The sequence below is a fragment of the Populus nigra genome, chromosome 14, assembly GCF_951802175.1.
Source record: "Populus nigra chromosome 14, ddPopNigr1.1, whole genome shotgun sequence".
NCBI classification, from domain to species: Eukaryota; Viridiplantae; Streptophyta; class Magnoliopsida; order Malpighiales; family Salicaceae; genus Populus; species Populus nigra.
This window is the reverse complement of record NC_084865.1, coordinates 1,436,923-1,452,550: the sequence shown is the minus strand read 5'-3', so window position 1 is coordinate 1,452,550 and position 15,628 is coordinate 1,436,923. Positions and strand designations below refer to the sequence as shown.

General features: G+C 39.0%; 3 protein-coding genes and 1 long non-coding RNA gene across 4 annotated transcripts; 2 read left to right on the top strand and 2 right to left on the bottom strand.

Annotated features, from left to right (window-relative positions):
• Positions 1-590: 590 nt before the first annotated feature.
• Positions 591-1,046, bottom strand: LOC133673269 (LEAF RUST 10 DISEASE-RESISTANCE LOCUS RECEPTOR-LIKE PROTEIN KINASE-like 2.3). The gene has a single exon (XM_062094013.1). It carries the CDS (start codon positions 1,044-1,046, stop codon positions 591-593), a length of 456 nt encoding a protein of 151 aa, XP_061949997.1.
• Positions 1,047-1,061: 15 nt separating this feature from the next.
• On the top strand, positions 1,062-2,960 carry LOC133673213 (uncharacterized). The gene is made up of 3 exons (XR_009834963.1): positions 1,062-1,323; positions 2,052-2,122; positions 2,748-2,960. It is a non-coding gene; the product is annotated as an uncharacterized LOC133673213 (long non-coding RNA).
• Positions 2,961-10,146: 7,186 nt separating this feature from the next.
• On the bottom strand, positions 10,147-11,984 carry LOC133673268 (rust resistance kinase Lr10-like). The gene is made up of 3 exons (XM_062094012.1): positions 11,657-11,984; positions 11,211-11,240; positions 10,147-10,895 (listed from the first exon to the last, which is right to left on the bottom strand). Exons 1-3 carry the CDS (start codon positions 11,982-11,984, stop codon positions 10,147-10,149), a joined length of 1,107 nt encoding a protein of 368 aa, XP_061949996.1.
• Positions 11,985-12,889: 905 nt separating this feature from the next.
• Positions 12,890-15,200, top strand: LOC133673264 (rust resistance kinase Lr10-like). Its single transcript, XM_062094007.1, has 3 exons — positions 12,890-13,544; positions 13,790-13,840; positions 13,926-15,200. Exons 1-3 carry the CDS (start codon positions 12,890-12,892, stop codon positions 14,999-15,001), a joined length of 1,782 nt encoding a protein of 593 aa, XP_061949991.1. The 3' UTR covers positions 15,002-15,200.
• The last annotated feature ends 428 nt before the right edge of the window (positions 15,201-15,628 follow it).

Below are 15,628 nucleotides of genomic sequence, written 5' to 3'. Positions count from 1 at the left end.
TTTGAAGTTTTCTGAAGAACGTCATTGAGCAGGCATTTTGATTTTATTTGAAGTCAACTGCCATCTGCTTCTCTATCTGAATCTTACTTTCTCCACAATCACGGAAGCAGAAGCTCTAGAATGCCTGTGCTGAAGCGGCAAAGGACTAGAAGACATTCATTGCCGACAATAAAGAAAGGGGGCCAAGTGTTTCGAAGAAATGTGGGAAGGTATATGCTGTCGCTGTTGAATGATGAGGTCTCATGTATTGGCATTTACGGGATAGGGGGGAGTGGGAAAGACAACGTAGGCTATGCATATGTCCATAATCAAATTCTTGAGAGATCAGACATTTTATATAAACTTGGATTGAAGCATACCTTTTTTGAAATCATAGTAAAACGAATCAAGAAGAATATCTATGAGATGCCGATTTGATCTAAAAATTTCATCTGATAAGAACGTGGATCAGTTCAAACCAAACGAGCCAACTAGGACTCTCTTAGCTAGTTACACAACCAGAAAATAAGGTATTAACTATCAGAGAACTAGTATCATTCATGGGACAAGCCTTCCCCTGCACATGAGCAGAGTATTTCATACAAGATCACTTAATTATATGCATTTTCAATCAAGCTAATTGATTCAGTAGAATAATCAGACATGGAAGATGACTCTCCATAAGTGCTCATTGGTTTATCATCTAGATGTAGAACAGGTTTCGGAGGAAGTTGCAGGCTTTCCATATCTCCTTCAAGCATCTCCACAACTTCGTTCATTACAGGGCGATTCAGAGGGTTCATTTGTATACACCACAACCCTGCAATAATCATCTTCTTGACTATCTTTTCTTCCTCTTCCGTGCCACCATCTCCAATCTCTATAGCCTTCTCATTAGAGACTTGGTCATGAACCCAATCTGGCCAGTAAATTTGGCTTGAATTCTCTGTCAATACCTTCAGATTCTTCCTTCTGCCTGCCATTTCCAATAGCAACATCCCAAAGCTATAAACATCAGCTTTGTATGAGACGCGCCCGATGTTCTTATAGAACAGTTCTGGCGCCATGTAACCTATCTGTGATGTTTTGAAATTTAATGAGTAGGTAAAAGGCAATAAAGCCCTTGGAGGTTTAAAAGTTGGTAGAATTAAATGAAGGGTATTGTAGTATTTGTATAAAGAGATGATAAGTATAAATAGAAAAAAAAAAAAAAAAAGAAAAAAAAAAGAAAGAGATCTGAATATTTGAGAGAGCAAACCGTGAGAGAGAAGGGAGAAAGAAGAAGAAGAGAAAAGAGGGGAAAATAAGGGAAAAAGGAAAGGATTGGAGGAAATAAGTTTAAAGGTAAGATTATGTATATATGTGTGTTCTTTAAGCCTTAATTTCTGTTTTGATAAATGTTAGGGTTTTGAAGATTGTGTTTTGGGTTTGATTGATGAATTAATTGGAAGGTTATGGGTTGATTGTTGTGGGTAATTGGTTAATTAGTTGATTGTGAGAGATTGGAGGTAAAGATGATGATTTTGAGTTATGATTTTATTTGAATGGTGAAATTGTGTTAGAAATCAGGTGATGACAGTAGGTAATCTGTGAAATTCTGGGTTTGAGGTTGAAGATGACGAAAATTCAATTTGGTCCCTCAATTTGTGAAATTACAGTTTGGTCCCTAAATTTTGGGAAAATTATAATTTGACCCTTAACTGTATTTTGAGACTCTGGACAGTATTATTATGAGGTTAAGGATGATGAATCTGAGTTTGATAATTGATTTGGAATATTTTCAGTTTGGTCCCTCAATTTCGGGAAATTACATTTTAGTCCCTGAACTTTATGAAAATTTCAATTCGGTCCCTGGTTCGTTCTAGACAGAATTAAGGATGGTTTATGGGTGAAAATTCAGTATAGTTATGTATTTTCCAGATTGGTCAAATTTTGGTAAAATTACGTTTTGGTCCCTGTTTTGGAAAATTGTCATTTTAGTCCCTAAACTTAGGAGACTAAACCTGGTTTTATTTTATGCATTTGGATCTCTTGTTTGAGTTGCTTTTGAGTATATTTTCATATTGTTGTAGGTTCTCCTAACGATCCTCAATAGGATTTTCGAGTCTTTCGTCTGACATTCCTTTAATTCTATATTTTCCGGGTGAGTGGGATAATCTTTAATATGCATATATGATAAGTAAATATGTATTCTGATTATATAATGAGTACAACTCGTTAATTTCTTGAATAATTATATATGTTGCTTATTTTCCGAGTACTCATTTATTCTTGAATTTGCACTCGCAATCTGTCACAGTAAATTCTATTTGATATGATATACGTTTCTTGGATGATTATGTGAATATCTAATATGCCTTGATATGGGAATTGTCAGTAACTCCATGCTAACGGAGAGTAGTTAGCCTATGTGCACATAGTATTCTGTATACCTAGCTGGTGAGAGAGGCATCAGCCTGTGGTGACTGATCATCCCACAGTGGTCACCTTCGGGTGTCATCTGGTCACTTTTGAGTGTCATCTGGTCACCTTCGGGTGTCATCTGGTCACCTTCGGGTGTCATCTGATCTCTGACATGTAATCCACTACGTTATGATGATATGTTTAGTATGTATATGATATGTTCAGTATGTATATGTATATGTATATGTATATCAAGATAAATCATCTTGCAAACTATTAATATCAAAATATCTAAAATGTATATTAATTATTATTCCCTCACTGAGTTTGGTCGAACTCACCCCTCATTCTTAATATTATTTCAGGTTCTTAGTTTCTGATAGCAGGTGAACCTTGTTGAGTGTTCCTGCTTCTTCAGTTTTGGGTCAGTATGCCTTGCTTATCTTTCAAGGCTGTTTGATTCGATGTCTTAGGCGCTCCACTATTACTTTGTTTTAATTAAGTTTGGATTTTTGACAATGTAATAAGTATTATGGATTATTGTTTTGTTTTAATTACTGATGAGGAGTTTTAAAATATCTTTTGGTTTCATCAGTTAATATTTCTGAAGATTATGAAATGCTGTCCGTTTTGAGGCTTAGCGCGGGAGGGGTGTCCTTCCGCCACCGCTCCTGCGTTGCCGGTCACGGACCCGGGATTCGGGTCGTGACAAAGGTGGTATCAGAGCCCGGTTTTTGTTAAAACCTCGTAATCTGTTTTATTTATTTAAAACCCTCGTAATATGTGGAGCTTAGGATCTATCTTGTCTTGATGTCATTCCTCTTATAATTCTCCAATCTAGTGTTTTGTGTGTCGTCCTTAAAACTCCTTTATAGTTATGTTGATATATATATATAAATGCATTTTTTTTTAGGAAATATGCCGAGAGCTAAACATGTAGTTAATACCGATTATGTCGGTAATGATCAAGAGGACATTCCTATCGCTCAGCTTAGGAAGGAGAGGCGCAAAAAGAGGGTTAGAACCCCTTCGCCTCAACCAATGGAAGCAGAAGTTCAAGATGAGGTGGAGTTTGAGGGAGACTATGGTCTGGATGTTGGTAAGAATCAGGAGCAGGGATCCCATGATAGGGTGTCTTATACTGATAGTGCATTGGATAAGATTGGACAAGCCATGCAGACCCTGGCTGACCTTTTAACTGAGAAGGAGAAGGATAAGAATGCATCTTCGACTTCCCATACTGTGCATGGGGTGAAAGTGCCATTGTCAGAGTTCCTTAAGTTGGCACCTCCTACATTTAAGGGTGTTGATAGCTCTGAGGACCCACAACAGTTTTTAGATGCAGTGTGGCGTAGGTGTGAGGCCATGGGGTGCACGGATCATCGTGCAGTGACTTTAGCATCTTTCAGGCTAGAAGGAGAGGTGGCTGTGAACTGGTATGAGTCCAAGAGGGGTGAAAGGGCAGTTAGTTCGCCACCGATGGAGTGGAAGGAATTTTCTGAGATGTTTTTGGAACGTTTTCTACCTGAAAGTGTGAGGGAAGCCAGATCATATGAGTTTGAAAAATTGGTTCAGGGTGACTTGACTGTGGCAGAGTATGAAGTGGAATTCACACGGTTGTCCAGATTTGCTGGGTATTTGGTACCGACTGAGGAGAGGAAGATTAAGAGGTTTGTTCGGGGTCTTAATAGCTACTTATTCAAAGCTATTGGGGCTCATGAGTTTAAGACGTACTCGGCCATAGTGGATCGTGCCCGAGCTATTGAGGCACGAGAGTTAGAGGATGAGTTATCAGTGGGTTCGGTCAAGAGGCCCAAAGTGGCAAATCAGTTCTCTTTTCAGCAGCGGTCTGATACAGGTCCTAACAGGGGACATGGGGGCCGGCAGGGCCAAGTAAGTCAGTCAAGGAATTACTTGTCGAGGTCTATTATCAGGGGAAACAATAGACATAGCATGAGTGGAGCTGGTCCGACTCAGAGCCGAGGTATTGTTCAGTTAACACCACAAGGTTCAGATGGGAGGCCTCAATGTCAGTCTTGTGGGTCTAGGCATTATGGTACAGTCTGTTATAGGCAGACAGGAGCTTGTTTCGGTTGCGGGCAGACTGATCACTTATTGAGGGATTGTCCGAACAAGCGGTGGTCCAAGCCTGGTGCTTCTGTACCGATTACATCTTCCACTCAGACTCAATCAGCTAGCCATTCTGTGTTTCAGGGTAGTCGTGGAGCTGGTGGGCGTGGCCAGCGGGGCCGTGGAGTAGGCGGTAGAGGTTTTGTGCCAACAAGTCAGAGACAGGCACGAGTTTTTGCCATTACTCAACAGGATGCCCAGACATCCAATACTGTTGTCTCAGGTACACTCTTAATATGTTCTTTCGAGGCTAGAGTGTTATTTGATACGGGGGCAACTCATTCTTTCGTGTCGTCATATTTTGCTTTAAGGTTTACTAAACAACCCATTTTGTTAGAGAGTCCTTTGTGTGTGGCTACTCCTTCGGATGAGGTTATGTTTGGGGAATATGTTTATGTTGATTGTGAGGTTAAAGTGCAAGGTAGAAACTTATTGGGTGATTTGGTAATTTTAGAAATAGTAGGTTTTGATGTGATACTAGGTATGGATTGGTTATCAAGGCATCATGCCTCAGTTGATTGTTGGAATAAGACAGTGGTTTTCAAGCCTGATGAGGAGACAGAGTTTGCTTTTCATGGAGATGGGTTATCATCTCCATCTAGTATTCTCTCAGCCATCACGAGAAGGATGGTACGAAAGGGTATGCAAGGGTTTTTGGCTTATGTGCATGATGTGAACATGGAGGTCCCGAGGATGGAACAAGTTTCGATAGTTAAGGAATTCATTGATGTTTTTCCCAATGACTTACCTGGACTACCTCCCAATAGGGAAATCGAATTCTGTATTGATCTAGTTTCAGGAACAAAACCAATCTCTATGGCACCTTACAGGATGGCGCCAGTAGAATTAAAAGAGTTAAAAGAGCAGATTCAAGATTTGTTAGATAAGGGGTTTATTCGTCCGAGTGTGTCTCCGTGGGGAGCACCTGTTTTATTTGTAAAGAAGAAGGATGGATCAATGAGGATGTGTATAGACTATAGACAGTTGAACAAGGTCACTGTTAAGAATAGATACCCACTCCCTCGCATTGATGATCTTTTTGATCAATTACAAGGAGCTCAATGTTTCTCAAAAATTGATTTGCGATCAGGGTATCACCAGTTGAGGATTAGGAATGAGGATATTCCTAAAACTGCCTTTAGGACTCGTTATGGGCATTACGAGTTCCTAGTGTTGTCTTTTGGGTTGACGAATGCACCTGCGGCTTTTATGGACATGATGAACAGAGTTTTTAGGCCGTTTATTGATAAGTTTGTTATTGTGTTCATTGATGACATCTTGGTGTATTCAAGAAGTGAAGAAGAACATGAAGGGCATTTGAGATTGGTGCTTCAAACTCTAAGAGACCATCAGTTGTATGGAAAGTTCTCAAAGAGTGAGTTCTGGTTAGGGAGTGTTGGGTTTTTGGGACATGTGGTGTCCAAAAATGGGATAGAAGTTGATCCACAGAAAGTGGAGGCAGTTAAGCAGTGGCCTAGACCAGTTACAGTATCTGAGATTAGGAGTTTCTTGGGTTTAGCAGGATACTACAGAAGATTCGTGGAGAATTTTTCCAGAATCGCTGCTCCGTTGACGAAGTTGACACAGAAAAGTGTCAAGTTTCAATGGTCAGAAGAATGTGAGAAGAGTTTCATGGAGTTGAAAGAAAGGTTAATTACTGCTCCAATTTTGACAGTACCTTCAGGGTCTGGTGGTTTTACCGTGTACTGTGATGCATCTAGGATTGGTTTGGGTTGTGTTTTGATGCAGAATGGTAATGTGATTGCTTATGCCTCGAGAAAGTTGAAGAATCATGAGCAAAATTACCCCACACATGATTTAGAGATGGCTGCGGTAGTGTTTGCCCTTAAGATTTGGAGACACTACTTGTATGGGGAGACATGTGAGATATTTTCAGATCATAAGAGTCTTCAATATATCTTCCAGCAGAAGGATCTGAATTTGAGACAGAGAAGGTGGATGGAATTGTTAAGTGATTATGATTGCACGATTCAATATCACCCGGGCAAGGCAAATGTTGTTGCAGATGCCTTAAGCAGAAAATCTATGGGTAGTTTGGCTCATATTCAGGAGGTGAGGAGACCCTTGATTAAAGAGTTACACGGATTGTTAGATGAGAGGGTCAGTTTTGAGATTTGTGAATCAGGAGCATTGTTGGCTCACTTTCAGGCTAAGTCAGACTTGGTAGACCGGATTAAAGTAGCTCAAATGAAGGATGAGCGACTTCGCAAGATTCGAGATGAGTTGGAGTTAGGGAGAGCTCCGGGTTTTGTTATCCATGAAGATGGTGTGTTGAGATTTGGTTCCAGGTTATGTGTGCCTGAGGTGGATGATTTGAAAAGAGATGTGATGACGGAAGCACACCAAACTGCCTATACTATACATCCTGGTTCTAACAAGATGTATAGAGACTTGAAAGAGTGTTATTGGTGGAATGGCATGAAGAGGGACATTGCTGAATTTGTATCTCGATGCTTGACCTGTCAGAGGGTTAAAGGTGAGCATCAGAAACCACCAGGGCTTTTGCAGCCATTGTTAATTCCTGAATGGAAATGGGAGAGGATCACCATGGACTTTGTGTCAGGTTTGCCTCGGAGTCAAGAGGGTTATGATTCGGTTTGGGTGGTAGTTGATCGTTTGACCAAGTCAGCTCATTTCTTGCCAGTAAAGGTGACATATGGGTTTGCAAAACTGGCAGAAATCTATGTTAATGAGATCGTAAGGTTGCATGGTGTGCCGATCTCAATTGTGTCCGACAGAGGTCCACAATTCACTTCTCGGTTTTGGGGGAAGTTCCAAGAAGCTCTGGGGACTAACATTCAGTTAAGTACTGCTTTTCATCCTCAAACAGATGGACAATCTGAGAGGACTATACAAATTTTGGAGGATATGTTAAGAGCTTGTGTCATTGACTTTGGTATCGGATGGAGCAAGTATTTGTCTTTGGTGGAGTTTGCGTATAATAATAGTTATCAAGCGAGTATTGATATGGCTCCATATGAGGCTTTGTATGGCCGGAAGTGCAGATCACCTGTATGTTGGTATGAGGTTGGTGAGAGGAGATTAATGGGTCCCGAGTTAATACAGATTACTTCAGATAAGATTAAGGTGATCCGAGATAAGCTTCAAACAGCTCAGAGTAGACAAAAGAATTATGCGGATAAGAGGAGGCGTAATCTAGAATTTTCAGTGGGTGACAACGTGTTCCTAAAAGTCTCCCCGACTAAAGGAATATTCAGATTTGGGAAGAAAGGAAAGTTGAGTCCTAGGTTTATAGGGCCATTTGAGATCTTAGAAAGAGTAGGGGTAGTGGCATATCGGCTTGCCTTGCCACCTAATCTATCCTCTATACATCCAGTGTTCCATGTTTCGATGTTGAGGAAGTATTTGTCTGATCCATCTCATGTGCTGGAAGTTCAACCGGTTGAGCTGAGGAAAGATATGACATACGAAGTTCAACCAATAAAAATAGTGGATCGACAAGTTAGAAAACTTCGGTCGAAAGATATCGCATCGGTTAAGGTTATGTGGAGCGGACACCCACGTGAAGAAGCGACGTGGGAGCTTGAGGAGGAAATGCTCAACAAGTATCCATTCTTGTTTGAACTTGATGGTAAGACTTCATTTCTTAAAGTTTAAGTTTCGAGGACGAAACTTTTATAAGGTGGGGAGATTGTGATGTTTTGAAATTTAATGAGTAGGTAAAAGGCAATAAAGCCCTTGGAGGTTTAAAAGTTGGTAGAATTAAATGAAGGGTATTGTAGTATTTGTATAAAGAGATGATAAGTATAAATAGAAAAAAAAAAAAAAAAAAAAAAAAAGAAAGAGATCTGAATATTTGAGAGAGCAAACCGTGAGAGAGAAGGGAGAAAGAAGAAGAAGAGAAAAGAGGGGAAAATAAGGGAAAAAGGAAAGGATTGGAGGAAATAAGTTTAAAGGTAAGATTATGTATATATGTGTGTTCTTTAAGCCTTAATTTCTGTTTTGATAAATGTTAGGGTTTTGAAGATTGTGTTTTGGGTTTGATTGATGAATTAATTGGAAGGTTATGGGTTGATTGTTGTGGGTAATTGGTTAATTAGTTGATTGTGAGAGATTGGAGGTAAAGATGATGATTTTGAGTTATGATTTTATTTGAATGGTGAAATTGTGTTAGAAATCAGGTGATGACAGTAGGTAATCTGTGAAATTCTGGGTTTGAGGTTGAAGATGACGAAAATTCAATTTGGTCCCTCAATTTGTGAAATTACAGTTTGGTCCCTAAATTTTGGGAAAATTATAATTTGACCCTTAACTGTATTTTGAGACTCTGGACAGTATTATTATGAGGTTAAGGATGATGAATCTGAGTTTGATAATTGATTTGGAATATTTTCAGTTTGGTCCCTCAATTTCGGGAAATTACATTTTAGTCCCTGAACTTTATGAAAATTTCAATTCGGTCCCTGGTTCGTTCTAGACAGAATTAAGGATGGTTTATGGGTGAAAATTCAGTATAGTTATGTATTTTCCAGATTGGTCAAATTTTGGTAAAATTACGTTTTGGTCCCTGTTTTGGAAAATTGTCATTTTAGTCCCTAAACTTAGGAGACTAAACCTGGTTTTATTTTATGCATTTGGATCTCTTGTTTGAGTTGCTTTTGAGTATATTTTCATATTGTTGTAGGTTCTCCTAACGATCCTCAATAGGATTTTCGAGTCTTTCGTCTGACATTCCTTTAATTCTATATTTTCCGGGTGAGTGGGATAATCTTTAATATGCATATATGATAAGTAAATATGTATTCTGATTATATAATGAGTACAACTCGTTAATTTCTTGAATAATTATATATGTTGCTTATTTTCCGAGTACTCATTTATTCTTGAATTTGCACTCGCAATCTGTCACAGTAAATTCTATTTGATATGATATACGTTTCTTGGATGATTATGTGAATATCTAATATGCCTTGATATGGGAATTGTCAGTAACTCCATGCTAACGGAGAGTAGTTAGCCTATGTGCACATAGTATTCTGTATACCTAGCTGGTGAGAGAGGCATCAGCCTGTGGTGACTGATCATCCCACAGTGGTCACCTTCGGGTGTCATCTGGTCACTTTTGAGTGTCATCTGGTCACCTTCGGGTGTCATCTGGTCACCTTCGGGTGTCATCTGATCTCTGACATGTAATCCACTACGTTATGATGATATGTTTAGTATGTATATGATATGTTCAGTATGTATATGTATATGTATATGTATATCAAGATAAATCATCTTGCAAACTATTAATATCAAAATATCTAAAATGTATATTAATTATTATTCCCTCACTGAGTTTGGTCGAACTCACCCCTCATTCTTAATATTATTTCAGGTTCTTAGTTTCTGATAGCAGGTGAACCTTGTTGAGTGTTCCTGCTTCTTCAGTTTTGGGTCAGTATGCCTTGCTTATCTTTCAAGGCTGTTTGATTCGATGTCTTAGGCGCTCCACTATTACTTTGTTTTAATTAAGTTTGGATTTTTGACAATGTAATAAGTATTATGGATTATTGTTTTGTTTTAATTACTGATGAGGAGTTTTAAAATATCTTTTGGTTTCATCAGTTAATATTTCTGAAGATTATGAAATGCTGTCCGTTTTGAGGCTTAGCGCGGGAGGGGTGTCCTTCCGCCACCGCTCCTGCGTTGCCGGTCACGGACCCGGGATTCGGGTCGTGACACTATCGTTCCCCCCGCTGCAGTGAGAGATTTAAGACTCTCATTTGTTGGACACAACCTAGCAAGTCCAAAGTCAGAAACTTTTGGAGTGAAATGTTCATCGAGTAGAATGTTGTGAGGCTTGATGTCAAAATGTAGGATCTGCATCTCACAACCTCGATGTAGATATTCGATGCCACGAGCCACTCCAAGGGAAATCTCATGCAGTTTTTCCCAGGTTAAAGAGACAGATCTTTCTTGAGAAAAAATGAAATTATTGAGAGATCCATTGGGCATGAAATCATATACAAGAGCGCGCTTTGATCTCTCAGCACAAAAACCAACTAGTTGCACTACATTAGTGTGGTGAATCCTTCCAATGGTAGCGACTTCATTGATGAAATCTTGTCCATTAGCCTTGGATTTGCCCAGCAATTTTATCGCTGCAGAATGCCCACTGCGAAGCTTTCCCTTGTACACACAACCAAAACCTCCTTCACCCAATTTTTCCTTGAAACCTCCGGTCATCTTCTTAATCTCTGAATAAGAATATCTTATTACTGTCATAAGATTGTTATGAGTCTGTAGGAATTCTTCAACTGTGTCATATGCTGATAGATGTCTTCGTTGCCATTTATAGATCAAGAATGCAATCACAAACGGACTCCCAAAGATGAATTTTGGCCCCTGAAGTAGTGCTGCGTGTGAAATTTGAGGGGGAAATCAAAGTCAGAAATCATGATTATTTCTTATTAATTATCAGAAAAATACACAACATGGGTTAGGTTTGGTGTTAGAATTTTTTCGCCTAGTTGAAAAATCATATAAAATCTAGACCATCATGATTTGTAGAAAAGGTTCAATCAAGTTTCATAAGATCATACTGAGTAACCTAAGGGTCTGTCTAGGCATTAGGCCTCCTAATAACCAATATCATTTTCTATCTGCTAATAAAATAGGATCAAATATATAAACTAAAAAAAATATAAATAATCAATAAGGGAACTTCTTACCAATTAATAGGGATACACACAGCAGGACGACTGCAGAGAAGGTAAACAAATTTAGAGATATTTTAGAAAGAACTGTTTGGAATTATGGAATCAAGCATGAAAAAATTGGGAGATAGAATCCTCACGTTCGGTTATCTCAAGCCAAGAAAATCCTGATGGACCAAGTGATCAGTTACAAAAATTAGATTTGTGATTTGAGCAAATATTACAAGATGAAGAGCATTAAGAAGCAGCAGATGTATGACATAGAAAAATTAGATTGGAAGCAATCATCTATTATCTATATGATATCACCAACTGCAGCCTATGATAGCTAGATTTAATTGACTGTGAGTTCCTCAATACTACAATAGGCTACTGAAAAGCACAGATGCCAGAAATGGGGGATTCATGCCAAAAGAATTTGAACATAGAAAAATGAACTGTTATTACTCTATATTGCCCACCTGCGCATTTTGTCTGGTTCGAATCATCGATGTAGCAAATAGTTGCACAGCTTCCACACTTGCTATTGTGCCATGAAAGCTCAAACCCATATGCCAGCTGACTGTGGATTTCCTTGTAGGACATGTTCTTGTAATGCTTGGCTGGCAACAACGTCATCCTCTCTAAGCTGCACAGTTCCATCAGATCCGAAGCCTTCATCCCACCAACGTTCACATAAGAACGCATCAAGAGTGAAACATTGGAAGATTTTTCTCCATTAAAGCAAGTACCGGTTTCTACGTACAGAGTAGAATTCACTGGATTTGCACAGTTTATGAAAATCATCATCTGCGATAACGGGAGAGGCTTGTATTTGGGAAACCATTTCTGCCCTGTCCTTTCGTATTGAAACCATGTATATGGAAATCTGATATAATCGAATCTTGTATTTGTTGAAGTAAAAATAGTATATTCCCTTCTGGAATTACCTAATCTTGCATATGTTAAAGAAAAATCAGGAACAGAAGAGCAATCATTTTCTTTAACACCAGGATCCACCACTCGGATTGTCAAGTTGTTGTAGTTGATTGCCTGCACGTAGTATTTTCGTGAGTCTAAATACAAAACTGTGGAGGTATTTTTCTCGCAATGGAGGGTATAGAGAGGGTTTCCACAGTTAGATGGATCACTTTCTAGGCTAAAGGGGTAGCTAATAGTATGATTGCCACATGAAGAAGGGGCACAGAGATTGGTATCCTTGCAGTTGCTCGTTTGAAAGACTAGTAGTAGCAGTAGTAAGGCAAGGTAGCAAGCAAAGAGGAACCTAGACATGGATGGAGAAGGAGTATGTAGTGCATAAACAATTCTTCTAGTCTTGAGAAGACAACAGATAAAGTCAGCGAAACAATTATCTTCTAGTTTTGCGAAGTGAGAGTGCTATCAGCATTTTAAAATTACCGCAAACTACCAAGTCATCCTTTGAAATGTTCAAAGTCACAATAATAAAGAAAAGATTAATGGTTGATTGTAAAATTGAACAAGAACAAAAAATCCACCAACTCTCAAAACCACAAGCGTCTCAAAACCAAGTCCAATTAATTAAGCTTCTACACTCTACAACAAGTTTCAGGTGACCAGACTGTCATAAAACCAAGGTATCAGATTTACCCTTGCTGCTCCCATCTGAGTTTACTACTGTTTCAGCAATATATAAGTGTTATTAGGCCAATCTTGTATCACCATAGGAGGCAATGATGAAAGGTTCATCAAAAAAGGCTATATGCCTGTTCTGTTTCATGTTCATTGCAGAACTAGGAGCAAGCCTTAATTGCACAGGATCTTGTGGGAACCGTGGCCTTCACATCCGATTTCCATTCTGGATCAAGGATAGGCAGCCAGAACAGTGTGGCTATCGTGGTTTTGATCTGTCTTGCAATGAGATGGGCGATATAGTGCTCGAGCTGCAAGGTGCAGTGAAGCTCTACATCGATAAGATTGACTACAAAAATCAAGTTATTTATGCAAGTGATCCCCAAGGTTGCCTTCGAAGCCACCACTCAAACTTCTATTCGTCTGGGTTTCACATACAGTTTAAGATGTCTAAGGTCAATTTTACCATCTTCAATTGTTCTTTAAATAATGCAAGATCCCCGAACTGGAGGGTCCCTTGTTTAAGTACTCTCCACTATGATGTTCTTGCCGTTAAATCAGAACTATCTATTCATGGCAATGAGTTATTATTATCTTGTACCAAGATGTACGACCTACCTGTTCCACATGATATCCTTCTGTCCTGGTCCAATCCCAATTGTGGATCTTGTGAAGCAACTGGAAAACTATGTGGATTGAGGGGAAATAGCAGCACTGAGCTTGAAACTGAATGCTATGGCTTGCCCAGACCAGAGAAAGGTATCTTTAGCTTTAAGTCTTCTTTTCATTGTTCTGTGTTCATGGCATCTTGATTTTCTATGATTCCTTGCTTCACCAAGTCTACATATATACTTTGATTAATGTATTGCAAGTGTCCTTGAACACCTAAGTCCTATCTTCTAGTGAGTTGACTGACAAGTGGGTTACCTGTGCATTTAGCGTTCTTGATTCAACAAATAGAGGATACTATCATGGCTTTAGAAACTTTCAGAAAATTAGAACTTAACAAGGGTTCTTATCTTCTGCAGGTGCACGGAAAAGGAATCTGACTATAGGTTAGTTGTTCTCAAATTTGCTCCAACACATTGCTTCCAAAAAAGAACATGTCTCTTGACTCAAAAGGCTTATTTATATATGCAGGAGTAACCACAGGATCCATCCTTTTCGGGGTTCTGGCCATTGCAGTCTACCAAATCTATAGCTTCAGAAAATCAGAAGAAGAATATCAGGCCAAGGTTGAAAGGTTTTTGGATGATTACAGAGCTATGAACCCCACGAGATACTCCCATGCTGATCTCAAAAAGATGACAAATCAATTCAGGGATGAATTGGGGCGAGGAGCTTATGGAACAGTGTTCAAAGGAAAGCTAACCAGTGAGATTCCGGTGGCTGTTAAGGTTCTAAGCAATTCATCAGAAAAAGGAGAGGAATTCGTCAACGAAATGGGAACAATGGCTAGGATTCACCATGTCAATGTAGTCCGCTTGATTGGCTTCTGTGCCGATGGATTTAGACGAGCTCCGGTTTACGAGTACCTGCCAAACGATTCGCTGCAGAAGTTCATATCTTCAGCAAATGCCAAGAATGTTTTCCTTGGCTGGGAAAGGCTGCATCATATTGCCCTTGGAGTAGCCAAAGGGATTGAATATCTTCACCAGGGTTGTGACCAAACAATCCTCCACTTTGATATCAAACCACATAATATCCTGCTGGACAATGACTTCAATCCCAAGATTGCAGATTTCGGTCTGGCTAAGCTGTGTTCCAAGTATAAAAGTGCTATTTCCATGACAAGAGTTAGGGGAACCGTCGGCTACATAGCACCTGAAGTGTTCTCAAGAAACTTCGGGAATGTCTCCTACAAGTCAGACGTGTACAGTTTCGGAATGTTAGTGTTAGAAATGGTTGGTGGAAGGAAAAATGTTGATGATACAGCAGAAAATGGTGATCAAGTATACTTCCCAGAATGGATTTATAATCTCTTAGAAGAAGGAGAAGACCTGCGGTTCCACATCGAGGAAGAAGGGGATGCTGAAATTGCGAAGAAGCTAGCCATTGTGGGACTGTGGTGCATCCAGTGGAACCCAGTGGACCGTCCTTCCATGAAAATCGCTGTCCAGATGCTGGAAGGGAAAGGAGACAGGTTAAGTATACCTCCTAATCCTCTTAGCTCCACAGCTCCAAAGAGAACGAATACAAGTATGCTAAGGCTGTGATCTATGAGCTGCTGCCTACAGTGGATTCTGAGTAATTCGCGGGTTTTTACACAAATAAAAGAATAGCATGCATTTGATTGAAAATATGGGGATGGAACTGTATTTGCTTGCAAGATGAGTTCTTAAATTGTATTTCTCAAACTTTATGATGGTGCAGTGTATTTTTAGGACTCTTAGTGTGTGTCCGGGGTTCTGTTGCCACACTTTTTAAAAAATTTAATTTTTTAATATATTTTTAGATTATTTTGATTGCTGCAATGATGTTAAAAATAAATTTTTAAAAATAAATTTTTAAAAATAAAAAAATATTGTTTTAATATATTTTCTAATATTAAAATATTTTAAAAAACAATTTTTAACAGGTACATAAAGTTTCAGTTACTTCTTCCTTGGTATCCATTACTACTATTTATTCGGTTGATGTGCGTATTTTAGCATTAGCTCCAACCTCCCCAGCTTGTAATAAAAAAATTTAAAGAAGAATTGATAGCAAATACTAACAAACTTGATGTTTCAGATATTTCTCAATCGGCTTCTTCTTTTCATGTAATGTTAGGGGCTCAATTGCTATGCTAAACTTCTATATTTGTGACAAATTAAAAATTTAGTAATACATTAGAGGTTAAT

Bases quoted from the DNA above. Each gene is read 5' to 3' on its own strand.
- LOC133673269 (XM_062094013.1), bottom strand. From the start codon at position 1,046: ATGGCGCCAGAACTGTTCTATAAGAACATCGGGCGCGTCTCATACAAA.
- LOC133673268 (XM_062094012.1), bottom strand. From the start codon at position 11,984: ATGATGATTTTCATAAACTGTGCAAATCCAGTGAATTCTACTCTGTAC. The intron at 11,241-11,656 runs GTGGGCAATATA...CCTTCTCTGCAG, and splicing joins GAACCAGACAAAATGCGCAG to TCGTCCTGCTGTGTGTATCC. The intron at 10,896-11,210 runs GTAAGAAGTTCC...TTTCACACGCAG, and splicing joins GTGTGTATCCCTATTAATTG to CACTACTTCAGGGGCCAAAA.
- LOC133673264 (XM_062094007.1), top strand. From the start codon at position 12,890: ATGAAAGGTTCATCAAAAAAGGCTATATGCCTGTTCTGTTTCATGTTC. The intron at 13,545-13,789 runs GTATCTTTAGCT...AAATTAGAACTT, and splicing joins CTTGCCCAGACCAGAGAAAG to AACAAGGGTTCTTATCTTCT. The intron at 13,841-13,925 runs GTTAGTTGTTCT...TTATATATGCAG, and splicing joins GAAAAGGAATCTGACTATAG to GAGTAACCACAGGATCCATC.